This window comes from Channa argus, chromosome 16 (assembly GCF_033026475.1).
Source record: "Channa argus isolate prfri chromosome 16, Channa argus male v1.0, whole genome shotgun sequence".
Classification (NCBI taxonomy): Eukaryota; Metazoa; Chordata; class Actinopteri; order Anabantiformes; family Channidae; genus Channa; species Channa argus.
In genome coordinates, this window is record NC_090212.1 from 2,763,249 (window position 1) to 2,780,818 (window position 17,570).

General features: G+C 38.5%; 1 protein-coding gene across 2 annotated transcripts in view; it reads left to right on the forward strand.

The window, feature by feature from the left end:
- Positions 1-2,948: 2,948 nt before the first annotated feature.
- LOC137101243 (peroxidasin) overlaps positions 2,949-17,570 on the forward strand; it is a 43,563-nt gene continuing 28,941 nt past the window's right edge. The window contains exons 1-3 of one of the 2 annotated variants that reach the window (XM_067479401.1): positions 2,949-3,210; positions 15,195-15,266; positions 16,144-16,215. In XM_067479401.1, coding sequence (XP_067335502.1) covers positions 3,026-3,210; positions 15,195-15,266; positions 16,144-16,215 — 329 coding nt within the window. In that variant the 5' untranslated portion in view covers positions 2,949-3,025. The remainder of the gene's footprint in view (positions 3,211-15,194; positions 15,267-16,143; positions 16,216-17,570) is intronic. The other variant, XM_067479400.1, reaches the window with a different exon arrangement.

Here is a 17,570-nt window from a genome sequence, read left to right on the forward strand (position 1 = left end):
TGCAATATAGCCAGTGCCTCCTTGGCAAAAAGATCAATCTGATGGCACTCTGCACAGCATATGGTCCAGATCTAAATGTCAACATCTGTCGTTGGCCTTGCCAGTTTGGCTTTCAATTCTCTTTTTTAATATATTTGTTTTTTTTGCTGAGGTGAACATCGTTTCATGTCATGTCAAAACTGATCTTGTAGACCTGACAGGGTCTGTGATCGCTGTTCTCCTCTCAGACTATACTTTACCAACTCTTGGTAAGGTTCAAGGTCCACATCTGCAAACATCAGTAGTTTGTGATGCGGATCTACTTTTTGATGCAGAGCAGGTTTACTGTGGATTATTTATCAATGAGGATTTAAATATGAACCGACTGCAAGACTTAATGTGTTTTTATTTATTTATGGTGTTTATCGTTGTGCTATACAAGACTAATCACATATTTATATCCATTTAGATCTTATTACCTGAAATATCTCCACTCTGACAGTGGATCCCTGCAGGACACACAGGTCATCACCATGGTAACACCCATTTGTTGGCAGTTACACTGAGCCTACTGAGTACAAAATAATCAGCATTTAAGATACATTTTGCACCGACACAAACACTAGACATACAGACTTTCAAAAAAGAACCTCCCACACACTAAGCAAGACTACAGAGCATTCTAAACACTTTTCAACTCTCTGTACACAGAGTGTAGGAATATACACTCTGAACTTTTTTTCCACTTTTACATCCATTCAACTTTTAAACTTTTCCAGCAGTGACAATCATCTTAAGCGGTTTAGGAGCCACGCAACTAATGGATCTAATGGAAAGTTATTGTAGCCTCTTTTGGAGAAAATGCACCACTGGATATTAAGAGTTAAATTTTCACTTAAGCTCCTTATAAATAAAATACCACAGTCCACAGAATCTCTCGGTTTATTGTGGAAACTAGAACATGCTGAAACAATGCTTTCCAATCTAATCAGTGGCTGCAGGCTGTGGAAATACTAACAATAGTAATGGGATAGCATTGTTAGTAGTGGAAATGCAAACAATGACACAGTAGGGTGCCCACAAGCACAGACTCAACTACCTCTCACCTACACAATGTAGCAATGACGAAAGTAGGTGGAATGATACTGAGCAGAGGTCCAATTTTAGATAATTGACCAATCCGGAGGTTGAGTGTATGTAAGGCAACCTGTCTATTTGTAGGTGTAAGAATACGCTGGTGCCCCAGGATGGAAAACAAGTAGTTATTGACTGATGTATAAACTTGACAGTCATGACCTTAATGTAGAATAATTTAATATTTTTTTTCTTTAAAGCGTCACAATTATGGAACAAGGTTAAGATAATAGATGGATGGACAATATCCACCAGTATTCAGTGTCAGTCTTCATTTGCTCTTCTATTTCGTGTCCCGATGTGTAGTGTTACGTCTGTACCAGCAGATGTCAGTAAACCCAAACTAGAACATTGCGGTGTGCTGACAGGCTGGTAGGTGCAGGTGCAAATGTGAGGACCTTGTCATCCTGTCCAACCTTAATGAGTCCTAAATACCTAAATCTTTATTTACTTACTAATACTGACTCCATGTACACTGATCCGCCACAACATTTCCACTGTTGGTCCTTAATAATGTCATGAGGACAAGGGGTCAGGTCACTCTGAGAAGTCTGCATCTACACAGCCCCATATCGGGTAGGAAACTGACACACTGTGTGCAAAAATCAATTATTACTGAAATCAATACACAAACCAATAATTGAGTACAACTTTACTTAAAAAAGAAGTACAAAGCAGATTATCTACCTTTAAAGCACAAAGGTAAAAATACTGTACTCCGCTAAGAGAATAATATATTTCAAGGGTCAAAGGTCAATGTTGGTAGAGGTGCAGCTGCTTCTAACCACTTTATGTGCTGACAGCTGGTTAACGAGTAATAATAGATCATAATTAATTAGTACATCCTATTTTTTTAATTTTCTCTTTAGAGATTCCATATTATATTGGCTGTGGCTGATGGCAGCTTGTTTTGAGTGGTGAGGTTTTGAAAAAAAGATGATTGGCTGCTCCAGGAGAGCATCACACACACACAGGTGATTCATCTAATCCTAATCAGTCCACCAGTAGCTTAGCTGCACGTTGTTCAGAGGTTTTTCATTCTTGCTATTAGCTATTAGCTGGATCACTTTCGTGGCTGGAAAAAAGAATCATGGAGCCTGAAGAGCCCAAACCAGATGTCACTAAGTGCCCTCCAAACAATCATGGAAACGTGAGAGCTGCTCTTTCCACATCTTTGTTTGTTTTTAGCCAAGGTTTGCTTTTTAAATCGACACCAAAGGCGTTTTTATTTTTATTTTTTTGTGGTCTGGCAGTCAAAACTTCAGTCTGAATAGAAGTGTAAATAATAAAAGACTAGCTTAAAGTTACTTAGTACTCTTAACAGTGTGTAGTGTTAGGGTAGTACTGAGGTACACGAACTCTGAATATGGACCATGTACTCATTAAGTATCAGAGGTTACTTTAAATTACTTCCTTTTATTTTGATTTTGCCTTTCTAAAGTCTCAGTAGCACAAGTACATACGCTTTTTGATGGTATTTTCCACACTGCAATAATGGAGACATTTTCTTAAAGACCCGTCTACGTGTGTGTCAGGCTGTAACGTTACAGTTAAAAATAATCAGAGGTGTTAATAACTGATTATGAGAAACTCAACACTGGCTACAAATGTGTGATAGCAAAGACATTTGCCGTTATTAAAAAACACGGCGAATATCAAAAATGAGTTGGAGACAAAAAGACGTTTCTAACTGGCGCCTCGCTGAAGGACATAAAAGTTCAACTGTCGCAGGTCTGGACTTCTCTTTTCTGGGATTAGCTGCCTCTAACACACTGCCCGCCCCCCGACTCCCCTCCGTCTCTCTGTCCCAGTCGAGCTAACGTGCTTTCCCCCTTCCCTCCCCCTCTCTGGTGTGGCAGAGCAGAGGCAGCTGGCCCCGTCTGTCTGTGCTCGGCTCGGCTCACTGCTAGCAATGGCGCTGCGGGTTGACCAGCTCCTTTCTTCGTGTCTACTCGCGGTGGCCCTGTTAGTGCTCGCCGGGGGACCACAGGTGGCCCTTTGTTGTCCGAGTCGCTGTTTATGCTTTCGAACCACCGTGAGATGTATGCATTTAAACCTGGAAACCGTACCAGCAGTGTCCCCTCAGACCACCATACTGTAAGTAGCAGTTTTTGCTCCAATCTAACGGGAACAGTCCGTGAGGACTGTGGGCTGCACGAGAATGCAACTTCAAAAGTGCAACTTATGTAAAGCCCATGTTTTCACCTTTTTTTTTTTAATTATTATTTATTTAAAAGTAGGAGTAAAATTTAAATAGAAATCAAAGACTTGTGGTGGTTATATCCTGTTGTAGTTTTGAGCTTTATAAAAAGTCTTAAGAAAGTCTTTACAGTTTTGACACCTGCCATTTGGTTTGGCAGTGGGCTGGAGTTGTTAATGAACCCCCAGTTTTTAGGGCCATCCAGTTGCTAAAGTCAGCTGCATGCTGGAGATGCTGTCCAGAACAAAGGCTTTCCTGTTATTATGGGGAAATGTGTACTTAACTTCCTGGGAAGACCTTTGTTCACAGTCAGCCCAGTAGACTTGCTTAGCTTTTGACTGTGGATCACCTCACTTTGTGTTAGGGACAGAACAAGAAGCAGTTTTGCTAAGCCGCCTCCTTTGTTGTAGTCCAAAAAGCTGTGTGTGTGTGTGTGTGTGTGTGTGTGTGTGTGTGTGTGTGGATGGTTTTTGGTTCACAGGGTAAACAGCCGTTGAACGACTCTCAGAAAGGGGCCTTACTTGACAAGGACTTCTGAATCCATATTTGTTGTCAGGACTCAGCAACAGTGGCCCAATTACACAGTTCAGTTTAATATCTGCAACAAGAAAAGACAAGATGTAGATCTGTGTAGTCTCCCAGATATGTGGCACCCTTTGTTTTTAATTGACTGCAGTTTTGCATTTTAGTCAATACTGTATGGACCTGTAAATGGTATGATTCAGCCTGTAAGCAAGAGGACAAAGGGGAAGCTCAAGTCAACAAGTACCACAGCAGTTCACCACGAATGAGCCCTTTCCTCACTCATCTGGGGTCAGCCCACAGTCTTGAAGGGAACCCATAGTGCAGCCCAGCCCAGATAACCCCAAAAGGAAAGATGAAAGTCCACCCGTCACTGAAACAATGAAAGGATTGTTTAGATCCTGCGAGGATGTGTCTGAATCTGTTGGAGGTCTGATCAGTACAGACGAACATGCTGTGGTTTTCCAGAAGCTTTCATGCTGGTGAGGTTTGAAAGCTTTCAAACACTTGTCCCCACCCCCCCTCTTTGCGCAGCTGTCGTGTCAGGACATGAATGCAGTTTCTACCTGGCTTTCCCGAGTGCTGCTGTATAAAATCCTCAACACATCACTGGCTGTCTGCTGTGGGAAACCCCTCTACACCAAACTCAAATCTTGAAGTGTCCTTGAACATAGAGATTTGTTTGCTTTAGTGGATTGAATGAAGCCTCATAACACGGCTGTCAGAGCAGAGTAAAAACATGTTTCTAACAGGGAACTTGCATGTCAAATTGTACAACCCCTGATTTGCTTAGCTTTTGGGTGATATTGTAGCAATTACAATCCTCGGCTCCTATCTCTTCCTCAATGTAGTGAGAGTTTTGCAGTATTAAGTCATAAAACATAAAGAGATTTTTGTTATTTGGACACTTGGACACCTGGAGCTATGTGCTACACGGCCAGTGGGTATAGGCATTGCAGTTCTGGTAGCCACCTGGCAGTGGGTTATTCAAGGAATCTAATCTAATATACTAGTGTGAGATGAACCACAGTAGAGGCCTTTGCCATCGTAAAACTAAATGGAAGTTAAAGCAGCTTCTCAATCGTTTTATGTGGGTAAGAGTATGTAAATCAAAACCATTGTTTGTTATACATAAAAATACTCCTACTTACATGTTTATTACATTACTTTTTATTTTTTTATTGAATACTTTTTTTAGCGGTTGCTGCTTTTATTTGTGATAAAGGCTTAAATGTGAGTGGATTTAAGCAGCCTTTTTGATTATCATCAATTCAGTCCTTAATATATAATATGCATATAGTATATCTGTTCTTGGATCTATGGTTTTGTAAATCTATATGGGTTTGTCATCTGCTGGATGCTAAATGAATAAATGAAATCAAAAATTGAATTGAGGAGCATTAGGGCCATCATCAGGTTTTATACAAGGCTCCACCTAACATTGGAGGAAGTAGGGATGTTGCTTCTCTTTGCTGTGTCTGTCAGAGTTTGAGCTTCAGCTAAACAGCATTAAAGGCATTTTTAAAGGAATGAGTCAGTTAATGTATAAATATATTTATTTAACGAAGGTGCTTAACTAACTGTTGATTATGAGTAGTTTTAAACAATAAACGGTTTTGCATTTATCTACTTGAAAGTCAAATCCTTTCTTTCTGTCTGTTCTGGGCCGTTGCAGTAGAGAATAAAGGGTCTTGGCTCAGAAGTGCTACTGCACACAGGCTTTGTGCCGAGAGCTTTTCTACATGACACTTGGACTAAGAAACATGGAATTTTTCCCCCAGACTTTTTTTCTGGCCTACATTTGTTTTTGAACTTTTTTCTCAAGGGTCTTTCTGTTTGAGGCATGATCGTCAATAACATTTCATTTCTTTCTAATGACACTGTGGCACTGTTACTTTTACATTACCACTATTTTGCCAACATCAAATGTTAAATGTAATTTTACTGGCAGGCCTATTACCATAGGAGCTGAGATGCTGATAAACAGTATACATTAAAATATACAGTCTCCTAGCTTGTCATTATGATTGAGCATTTGTATTTCACTTGAGCCCTATTATCAGAATTTTGACATTCTGGGTGTTTGCCTTTTATAATGACCAGATATATTTTATGTTGGTATTATAGTACTTTAGATGTGCTATTATGTTATGTAATACACAACGAAATACTTTCTACATTGTGATACTGGAGCCGTACTCTACACATAATGTATATATTTGTCTGCTTAACTGAGAACATGTCACACCATAGTAAATGTGTTATTGCATGCACATTCTAGTGTTGTTCATTTGGTTTATTGTCTTGTGATGAACCAGGCTCCTAAACATTAGACTACAAAAAATCATTTTGAAACTGAACACCTGGGTGTGACTAGTGACAGTGTTAGTAAGTCAGGGAGTGAATATAGACTGCCATTGTATGGAATTTGCTGGAGTCAGGGTTTCTGAGGCATTCAGTCTATCCAGCAGTATGGAATGCAAAGCCAGAAATCCACAACGCTTTGCTCATCTGCAAAGGGAGATTGGGTTCAAGGTTGTTGTTGAAGGGAACGATCCACTGCAAGACAGCTTGTCAAGGATTTATATTCTTCTGGATTTGTAACTGAAAATGTATCCCGATTAAACCATATAAATACTAGTAATATATTTAAGTAATAGACTACATTTCTTAGGTTACTGCTCATCCATTGTACTGTACATCCATGTTGCTGGATACTGTTCATGTGAGGCACCTATTGTGCTATTCTCCCAAAAAATGAAAAAAATGTTGTTGTTTTTTTCCTTTTGTGTACTGATAATCAATTATTGTCTAATGCGATTGTCATATTAATTGTCCATTGATTATGATGTCATTTAGAAAAAAAACAGTATTTTAAAAAAAATTTTTTTGATGTACATACATCACCTTTTTGTGGAAGTGATTAAAAATCTGATACAGGTTTTGTAAGTATAACAAGTTCCAGACAAGTTTGGAAGTATAACATTCTCCCACCTAAGTGTTGTGTACAGAGTCACAACAATCCATTCACATTTTGTGTATTTAATTTCATAAATGGTTATAAAGTAATATATAAAATAAACAAAGAATACATTAGTCATTGTCCCCAACCGGTCTAAAATAAGTAACCTATAATGATAAAACTGAAGCAATAATAATTTTCTAAATAAATTATATGTTCTTCTTCAGGATTGGCTCATTTTCCTGAGTGGTAGACCTCAAAAATTATTAAAAGGACACCAGCCAAACACAGATGAGTGACATGTATCTTTATTTCAACAAGTGGAACTTTTTTGCCCCAGAATGTCTGATTTACCGTATATTTGTACCTTGGTCTGAAGTAAGCCAGACAACCGCGTATCTGTGAGATGTTCCTGTTGAAGCATTATTATTTTCAGAAATTGGGGTGACACGTTTTACATTTTTATATTTTATATTCTAAAGGTTTGAGTGTTCCAAGAATTGCAGTGGTTTCAATAATGATGAAATGGAAATTGAGTTTTGGGACATGAACATTTCAACATGCAGACTGGAGGAGCCAGAGAATAACTGTCAACCCTGAACCCTGACAACCAGCTCTAGTTCCAGTTGACAGATTACATGGCCATTCAGTCTGATGGAGCTTGAGAAAAGCTGTTGTGAAGAATGGAATGAACTGGCCAAATCCAGTTTTGAGAAGTTTAAGGAGACTTACCCAAGAAGAGTCAAAGCTGTAATCACTGCCAAAGGGGCTTCTACAAAGTCCAATTATGTCATAAGTGAGAGATTTTAGGTTTTGACCTTTATAGATATACAGATCCACATGTAAAATATTATCACATAATTCAAATATAAAATACAACTATAATAAGTATAATATAATAAGTTGATGTAAACTGCAAACTCCTCAGCAATTTCAAACAAACTCATTTTCTCATCATGAACACAGTGTGTATGACTCATTGCTGCACTTAAAATGTCTTGGTCTTTTTTACCATGACATCATTGTATGAAAATCCTCCTACAAGAAGCCCGTTTATTGATATTCTCAAAGGCTCCCAAGTGCTCTCCTTGCTTCCTTTTCCCAGGGTCTGTTTTCACCCACTGAAAGTGAAGATTTTCCTTTGTTTGGTAAATTCTTTAGAACATTGTTTAAACCGAGTCTGATACAACTATTGACTACTTCTATTTGTTATGGTGTCCCGTTCTCCAGTCCCTTAATCAGAGTTTTTGATTGAATTTTCTGATTTTTTTTTTTATCTGATTTAGTGCTTAGTACAGATAAAGTCATTATAGTGGGTGACTTTAACATTCATGTAGATGCTGACAGTAACTGACTCAACACTGCGTTTAATTTATTATTAGATTTAATTGTTTTTTTCCCAAAATGTAAATAAACCCACTCACTGTTTTAGTCACACTCTAAGACCTTGTCCTTACATATGGCATTGACACTGATAATTGAATAGTATTTCCTCATAATTCTCTTCTGTCTGACCATTTTCTAATAACATTTGAATCTACAATAGTGGTCATACAGCAGTTAGGGAAAAAAATCCACTAAAGTAGATGTTTATCTGAAAATGCTGTGAACAAAGTTAAAGAAATTATATCTTCACCTTTTTCACCACCATGTGTCAATCTTACTCCTGTACAAGTTAATTATCAGGTCGATAATTATGCAGCATCACTGCGGATGATACTAGATGCAGTTGCCCCTCTGAAAAACAAAGCAGTGAATCAGAGGAGCCGACCTCCATGGTACAATTCACAAATGCACAGCTTAAAGCAGGCGTCATGAAAGTTAGAAAGGAAGTAGGGTTCCCCTACTTTAGAAAAATTTCGGTTAGCCTGGAAAAACAGTTTAATAATGTATAAAAATCTCTCTGTGATGCCAGAACAGCATATTATTCATCATTGATAGAAGAAAACAAGAACAACCCTACGGTTTCTGTTCAGCACTGTAGCCAGGCTGACTAAGAGCCATAGTTCTGTGGAGCCTAGTTTTCCCTTAACTCTGAGCAGCAATGACTTCATGACTTTCTTTACAAATGAAATTATAGCCATTAGGGAAAAAATTCACCAGATCCTCCCTACAAATATTACAGATAAATCTTCATGTACAACAGTGCTAGAATCATCACCAAGGCCCCAATCCATCTTAGACTGCTTTTTACCCATAGATCTCACTGAGTTAACTTCAACTATTGCTTCCTCAAAACTAACAACATCTCTTTTAGACCCTGTCCCAACCAAATTGCTCAAAGATCTTCTACCATTAATAGACAAGTTCATTAGATTTGATCAACCTGTCTTTAGAAACTGGCTATGTACCAAAGGCCTATAAAGGTGCTGTAATCAAACCGCTACTTAAAAAACCTTGTCTTGATCCAGGTGATTTAGCCAACTATAGACCGATATCAAATCTCCTGTTTATTTCTAAAATCCTTGAAAAAGAAGTTGCAAAGCAATTATGTGACCACCTGTACAGGAACAATTTGTATGAAGACTTTCAATCAGGATTTAGAGCTCATCAAAGTACAGAAACTGCACTAGTGAAAGTCGCCAAGGATCTTCTCTTGGCCTCAGATAATGGGTTTCTGTCTGTACTCGTGCTACTAGCCCTTAGTGCCACATTTTACATCATTGACCACAACATTTTATTACAAAGACTGGAACATGGATTTGGGATTGAAGGAACCACATTTCCTTGGTTTAAATTTTATCTGTCAGACAGATTCCAACTTGTTCATGTTAATGATGAATCTTCTTTATGCACAAAAGTCAGTTATGGAGGGATCTGTGTTAGGACCAATACTTTTCAACCTATATATGTCACCTTTAGGCAAAATTATTAGGAAACATTCCACTGCTATGCAGATGATACCCAGCTCTATTTATCTGTGAAAACAGAAAATACCAACCAATTGGTCAAACTTGAAGCATGTCTAAAAGACCTAAAGACCTGGATGTCCTACAATTTCCTACTTCTAAGTTCAGACAAAACTGAAATGATTCTATTTGGGCCTAAAAAGATAAGAAATATGCTGGCTGACAATATAGTTACTTTAGATGGCATAACCTTGGCCTCCAGTACTGCGATGAGGAACCTTGGAGTTATTTTTGACCAGGATTTGTTGTTTACCTCACATATAAGACAAATCTCTAGATCAGCCTTCTTCCAACTACGGAACATTGGCAAAATTAGGAGCATCCTGTCTCAAAGTGATGTTCATGCATTTGTTACTTCTAGGTTGGACTACTGTAATCCTCTACTTTTGGGGTGTCCTAATAAGTCTCTAAAAAGCCTTCAGCGAATCCAAAATGCTGCAGCAAGAGTGCTGACTGTTTGAATTGGCAAGAGATCATATTTCACCTTCACTAGCTTCTCTCCATTGGCTGTGTGTTTCCAGTGTGCAGCTACTGGTCCTACCAACCTGTACAATGTTTTGTTGTTGCTTTTGTTGCTCTGTTCTTTTCTCTCTCCCACTTTCCACTCACCCCAACCGGTCAAGGCAGATGGCCGTCCACCCTGAGCCTGGTTCTGCTGGAGGTTTCTTTCGTTGAAGGGAGTTTTTCCTCTCCACTGATGCCTATGGCTTGCTCCAGGGGGAATTGTTGGGTTGCCTCTATATACTTGTATAGTCAGGACTTTGTTCTGTAAAGTGCCTTGAGATGACTTTGTTGTGAAGTGGCGCTGTATAAATAAAGTTGAATTGAATTGAATTTTGGGGTTCTATAACAAACCTGGGTCCACCCACCCACCCATATTCTGTGTTTGTATCTATCAGCTAGTTCACCTGCAGCTTGTGTTTAATAATCTGTATACGAATATCACCAAAGTCTGTATTGAGTATTCCATGTTGCCCCAAATTTTTGCTTTTGTGCTATTCATTAGTAGGCTGTGCAATAGACAAATCCATGTCATTTTTATACAGGATCTGTTTTGCGGGGAAACATCAAAGATGTGTTTGGAGAGCCTGGTTTACTGTTCTCCAACCAAACAAAGAGCCAACCATGTTCTTGTTTAACTAAGAATGACTCACTCACACCCAAGAGTCCCTGGCAAGGCCATGTCCTGTGTCACAAAGCCAAATGACTACCCTCACTAGGGAGGGAGGAAATAAGATGAGAGGTTCACACATGGCATTCAGATGCTGGCTGGATTGGGCAGTAGCCAGGTTCAATCGTTGTCCTGGCTAAAACAAGAATTTATAGAAACTAGAAGCTGTAGACTCCATCTACACAATTCACCGTTGTGAAGCAAGTGACATGGTTGCAGCTGTGTCCATCAGTTGCTGCTAGTGGTTTCAGAGGGTTTCATTTTTTTCAGCAAATACCTTGCATTTAATTGCTTAGTAATTTTGTAAAGAAGTAACGTGTGTACATATTAGATCACTTATCTGCTGCCCACTATGTAGATGCGGTAGCACGTTGAATATTTATTGGAATATGTTGAGCAGTACATGTTGTTTTTCTCCTGTGTGAAGGCAGTTGCTCTGTCCCTACATTACCTCAGGCCACTCAGTGGACCCGTAGTTAAATCTCAGACACAGTGTGCCCCAAACACAACAGACAAGCTGTTTTTATTGTCCAGTCTAAATAGGTCATTCTAATTATCGTTTGTGAAATGAAAGGCTTACGTTTTAGTTTATGCAAAATAGCTGCAGTGCAATTTCATGATAACATTTTTTGCATTCAGTTTCTTGAAAAGCGTAGTTCACATCTATCTCTACTAGTAAATCACTGGGCTATGGTTTTAAATCGAAACATTTTCCCTCTGTCTTCTGGCTCTAATCAGTGCAGCATATTCAGTTCTAAACCTAACATCCTGTGTACTGTAGGTAAATGATAAATGTCTTTGTTTTCAAAGAGATCAAATGATCCTTTGTTCTGCCTTCACTGTGTTAGTGTAATTGTCTAATTCTCATGCCTCCCTCATTACCGAGACAAGGAAGTTGTTTAATTTATGTTTTTTTATTTAGGCAAAACCTAGAATACTTAGTCAGCCCCTACAGGCGTGTTAGTCTTATTGATTTATAGTTCCCTTTGGCAAAGCACCATCAAAACAAATGGAGTCATCACATTAATTTATTAAATGTTGAAACATATATAAATTTTAAAATATATATAACATATTAAGAAATATGTGTTATTTTTTGTGGCATCCTAGCCGTCGCTTTAAAACTATTGAGAGGAATGTTTTTAAATGACTTGTTTACTAAATCGTGTCCATATTTCTCTCTGTATGTTTCGCTGTGTGGACTGACTCATTTTCCTCCCCTTCCTTTCTCTTGTTGATCATCAGCCATCACAAAGCCGCTACAGTATTTTGCTTTTTTATTGCAGTGAAAGAATTAGGAATTGTTGCTTTCGTGCTTGCATAAGGAACATAGCAATAAGTGTAGATGCAATGTATAAGTATCATAAAAGAGCCTGAAAGTGAACATGTAAACCAATCAGTGTCTTTGAGTTATAAAGAGTGGGTTAGGTTTTGGTACACACACAAGGGATTTATTATTAGATAACAGCAGACATGCAGTAGGTTGGCAGTGCTGCCAGTCCATGATTGAAAGCAGCTTTTTACTCTTACTAACTGCTTGTCGGACAACACTTTCGGGATACATTGGTGCTGATGTAATCAGCCTCAACAATTCCAGGATAGTCTGGTCAGCTGTGCTTCTTCTTTGCCATCATCATCAGCAAATGTTTTACACACATCGTGCTGCCAAAGACTGCATGTCTGCTTGACCTTATTTAGCCTTCTCTACAAAGAAACAGCCGTCTTAGCCATTAAGGCAATACACAGTGGCAATATAACATAGCCATTACAAAGACAAATGGTTCAGTCGACACACTCACATTCACCCACAGCAAATATCGAACATAGTCAGAGTGGAATCTTTTAAAGCACACACACTGACTGCGGACTGGCATCAGGTCATGTGAGCTGTTAAACACCATCTCCCAGCTTTCCGCTCATGCACTTCAATAACTTAACACGCAGTTGTTTTGTTGCACATTATGTTGGCATCCTGTGCAGCCACACTGTAAAACCATTTAGCTTAACAGTAGGCATCTGCTGCCATCAGAGCAATGTGACATTCAGTGATGCACGAGTTTAGGTCTAGATTATAGTACAGGTATGCAACCCTATTCCTCTTTGAGCTTTTGTACCATTTCAGGCAGCTCAAGGTAACATATACTTCTCTCAGAAGAAATCAGAACCATTGCTTTGATGTACTGTATGCAAATAAGATGTGCTGCCTAAACCCGGATGTAGATCTGTTTTCTTGCCTTCATCTGTCGGAGCTGGAGGCAGACAGGCAGGAAAGTACCTGCATCAGCATGTGTCAGCAGTGCACTCTACACTTTGGGGCTGTTTCCTGGAGAAGGAAGATTTCTTCACAGTTCTGTACCTGTTCACCAAGCAGTGACCCCTGTTCTTCCATGGAGGGGAACTGATTGTGAGGAATTATGTCCTGGTCAAAGCTAGCCATAGTTCAGAAGCTCCTTATTCGTTTAAGTTGTGATCAGAAATGCTCTAGATTTATTTCAAGTAATTTGCACCGTATGAGAAAGAAATTACTGTATAAATAAAGATTTAGTATTGTGAAGTCTTTTTTGACATTAAGATTTTAATTAAGTTTCTCAGTTGCCGAAGGTTATGCCAGAAACATCTCCATAACTGAATGATATCACTCATAAAGCATGTAAGCTACAGATTCTTGCAATAGCTCATAGCGTTATATGAAAGGAAATCAGCATATAAAAAAGAGTTACAGTTACATTCTGATTGGATCCATATGTGGGAAGTGTGACAGTGGATGGCCCATAAACATTTGAATAGCTATGAAATGAGTTGTTGTTTTGTTTGTTTAATTTTAATTTAAATGTTTATTTTCTGGCCCAAATTTTCACAGACACATAAGAACGTGTAACGTTAATAGTGCTTTATACTGTTGTGCATAAATGGAAATAGACACAATGGTATGGAAAGATACACTGTCTAAATTAAATCTATATGTCCTGGATGGTTTTCATAACATCAAGTGTTCTCTCGTGGTTATCATTAAACAGAAAAACAAGAGTTAAAACAGTTTTTCTGTAAAAAATACATCTTATGGGGGCCCGGTGGTTCAGTGGTAGAGCATTGGGTGGGATGAAGAAGGCCATGGGTTTGAATCCCAGCACGATACAAATGTGAGGTTTATGGGAGGAAGGGCATAAAAACTCATGCCAAGTCAACATGTGGAACGCATTCAGCTGTGGTGACTCCTGAAGGGACATGCCGAAAGCTGTTGACTATGAAAAACTGATCTTATGATTCTCGTCACCTTGGTGTCTTCACAGTTCTCCATAATCGGTGAAGTGATTCCTAATTATAGGAATTATCTTAATTGTGTGACCTGGTGTTAGAGTATTTAATTTCTAGGGTAATGGGCAAACTGGATTGCTGGGGGAGTTGTGCTTTCTGAAGGAGAAAATTTATTGTGGCTCTCTCTTCCCTAATTGCAGTGATAAATATGATTTTTGGTTCACCCCAAATGCTTTCTTCATGGTTGAAGATCATGTTTGTTAGTCATCTTTTTCTTAGGTGTTGGGTAAAGTGATCCATAACTTGTCCGGCGTGGCCTGTACAGGACAGTACAGGCCATAAACCAGTACAATGTGTGAATGATTGATTATAGCTTTTCTAAATGCACACACTCTTCGGCTTTAAATCTATAAATGTCCCTCTTATGAATGGCTGGTTCCACTTAGAGTTTTTATGTTGTGAAAATACACATGGCAAATGGCAGAGTTAAAGGTCAGATGACTTAGACCATAAGTTCCACAAATATAGCATCATTGTTCAGATGAGATTTCCAATTTCCCCTGGTCTTTCTCTGGCTGGTGAGGCCACATGGGGTTAAAAATTATTTAGCCATCAAAGAGATCATTGCAGTGGCAGTTTCTCTAGTTTGTCATTTTTATGGCAAATTATTGGTTGTAAGACCCACGGTGAATAATGTCAGGTCAAGCTACAGAATATTACCATTACAATTACTGTCTCTAATAATTAGGAAGAGAAAGATCCTGTTGCCTGCTGACTGCTGTGACTAGCCATGCTGTTGTTAATTATTTGGGACAAATGTTAAATAAATCTGCCCTTCTGCTTTACAAAAGCATTCTTATGAGATGAGTAGTCTTTGCACATAATTGCATAATCACTTTGCATCTTAATTTACTACATACATATTATTATGCATTGTGCCTGCTACCCAGTAACATACCTTCCAAGTATAACAATGGCATTTATGTTACAGTACAGCTTTTTCTGCACTTCACCCACTGATATATTTACATGAATAAAATTATATTTCCTTCTGTTCTACAGAGACCTGAGGTTCAACAAAATCAAGGATTTACAACCAGGTTCCTTCAGGCGATTAAAGAACCTCAACACACTGTAAGTCTTTGTTCTTGCTCTGCATGCACAATTGAGACATTTTGAGACTTACAGTAAAATTGTTTTGTAGTCATACAGTAAATACATGGGTTTTGCTTTGACATTGGTTCCTATCTAATGTGCAGGTAATGTAAAGTGCTGTTAGTAACAAAAATGTAGTTCTCAAGGAGCCTATAATTAAAATGCAATCAAGCTACTTTTCTTTGAAGAAAACTGCAGAATGATTGTCACTTCCTTAGAAAGTCCGGTTTGTATTGCACATGTTGGCACATTCTTGCTCTCTTCTGCTGTTTCACAAATGCAGGTCCGCCCATAATCTATGAAGAATTAGTTTTTCCGCTTGGGCCATTTATATTTTGTCCAACCTGCTAAATAGTGCATTGCTTAGCTTGTTAAAAGTTTTTTTTTGGGGGGGGGGCAATGTAATATTTTAGTAACCTTCCTGAAATTATGTATGTGATCATAATCTGATAGAAATATATATAATAATATGTGGAGGGCATGAACTATTGGCTTTATATGCTGACCAGTGGTTTGGTGAACTGCCACCTGAAGCCACAAAAACAATCCTAAACTCTGGTCATCTTTAAACTTCGGTAAAATGTCCAGTATAGCTGTTGTGCAAATGGAAATGTGTCTATAACACATGTTGAAGGTGGGAGTTTTGATTTCTCTCGAGTTATCTTTCTGATCAGTGTCTTGTAATTGTTTACATTTATTTATTACAGAAAATAGCTTCATCACACAAGAGAAATAAATTAGCACAGAAATTTACTAAGAGAGGTCAAGGGTCAAATAAAACAACTTAGAATTAAATCAACCTGCCTCAATCCTTTCTTTTAACCACAAAATAATCATTTTTTTCTTTTTGTCACAGTCTCCTCAACAACAACCATATACGAAGGATTCCCAGAGGGGCTTTTGAAGACTTGGAAAATCTAAAATATCTGTGAGTTGCCCTTATTTAAATTTTGATTTGCTTCATAGGTCAAACAAAGTTTTAGGACAGTATGGAATTATATTTGCTGTGGCTAAACTCAGTGAGTGAAAATGCATTCATACAGTTTACAGAAATTGCATTCCTGTGACAGATCCTCTGCACTTATATGTACGGTAGTCTTACCTTAAAGGCATATTAGTGAACAGAGGTGGTTTTGAGATGCGAGTACCCTCGTGGTTTCTGTGGGATTGGATCACTTTGTTAGCCACTCTCTTCATTCCAAGTTGTAGTGAGCCCACTGTCAGTGGTTAATGGGTGAATCTAAACTCATCCGTAAGTGTGAGTGTGAGTGTGAATGGTTGTCTGTCTGTGTATGTCTTGCTGTGGGCCTGAGATAGACTGGCGATCTGTCCAGGGTACACCCCGTCTCTTGCTCGATGACAGCTGGGATAGGCTCCAGCCCCCCTAGGAACCACACAGGATAAGCAGTGACTGATAATTGATGGATGGACTTTTGCTGTGTCTGCATATATCACCAGCTAATACCTTGATCAAAAAAAGAAGGGATGTATGGATGTATTTCTTTCTTAATGAAGAAATCCCACTCTATGTTATAATAAAATCATGTGCCTTTTTAGGAAGTATTCAGTAATTATAGAGCTACGTTCTCTTTAAAGGAGAATTTAGTAGCAAGTGTACCATTGCCCTAACCTCTGTGATCAGGCTAAGATACTACACCATACGTCTGCTCCCTGCTCATTCACTGTTCTCTAGCTGCAGGGTAGATTGTATCTCCCACTTCACCTCTTTTTTGTATATATTTTTATATATGTTCAAATAGATAAGGTAATAAAAAGGTGAAGAAGAGAAATTCACATGGGTTTTAAATTGAACATTTAACATAAAACATTTGAAGAAGGGGATTTTTGAGTGAATGGTTTTCAAATGGCATATCTTCCTGTTCCGTGTAGGCTGTTTAAATGTAGCACAAGGTTTTGATGAGTAATACAACTTAAGGGTATCTGTTCATTGCAGTGCAATTTTAGCCCACAACCTCCCAGTCTAGTCTCCCATGTGAACCTCACACAAAGCCTGTGTAAAGGATATTTGTGTGCAGCTGTGTTTTACACTGACTTACAAAGTCAATCAGGCTCATGGATGGGAAGTTTTGAAACTGAAACCACAACTCTTCATCAGTTTGCAATTTACAGGGTCACCACAGTGAAAACGATTACCCTTTTAATTTTACAAAATCGTTCATCATGTAGTTTCAGTTTGGTCTCATTGTAGTAGAAGGCCATCTGGAACGTGTATTAAAGGAGGGTTCTTTTTCTGTGAATGTCACTTGTGGCTTTTAGCCCAAT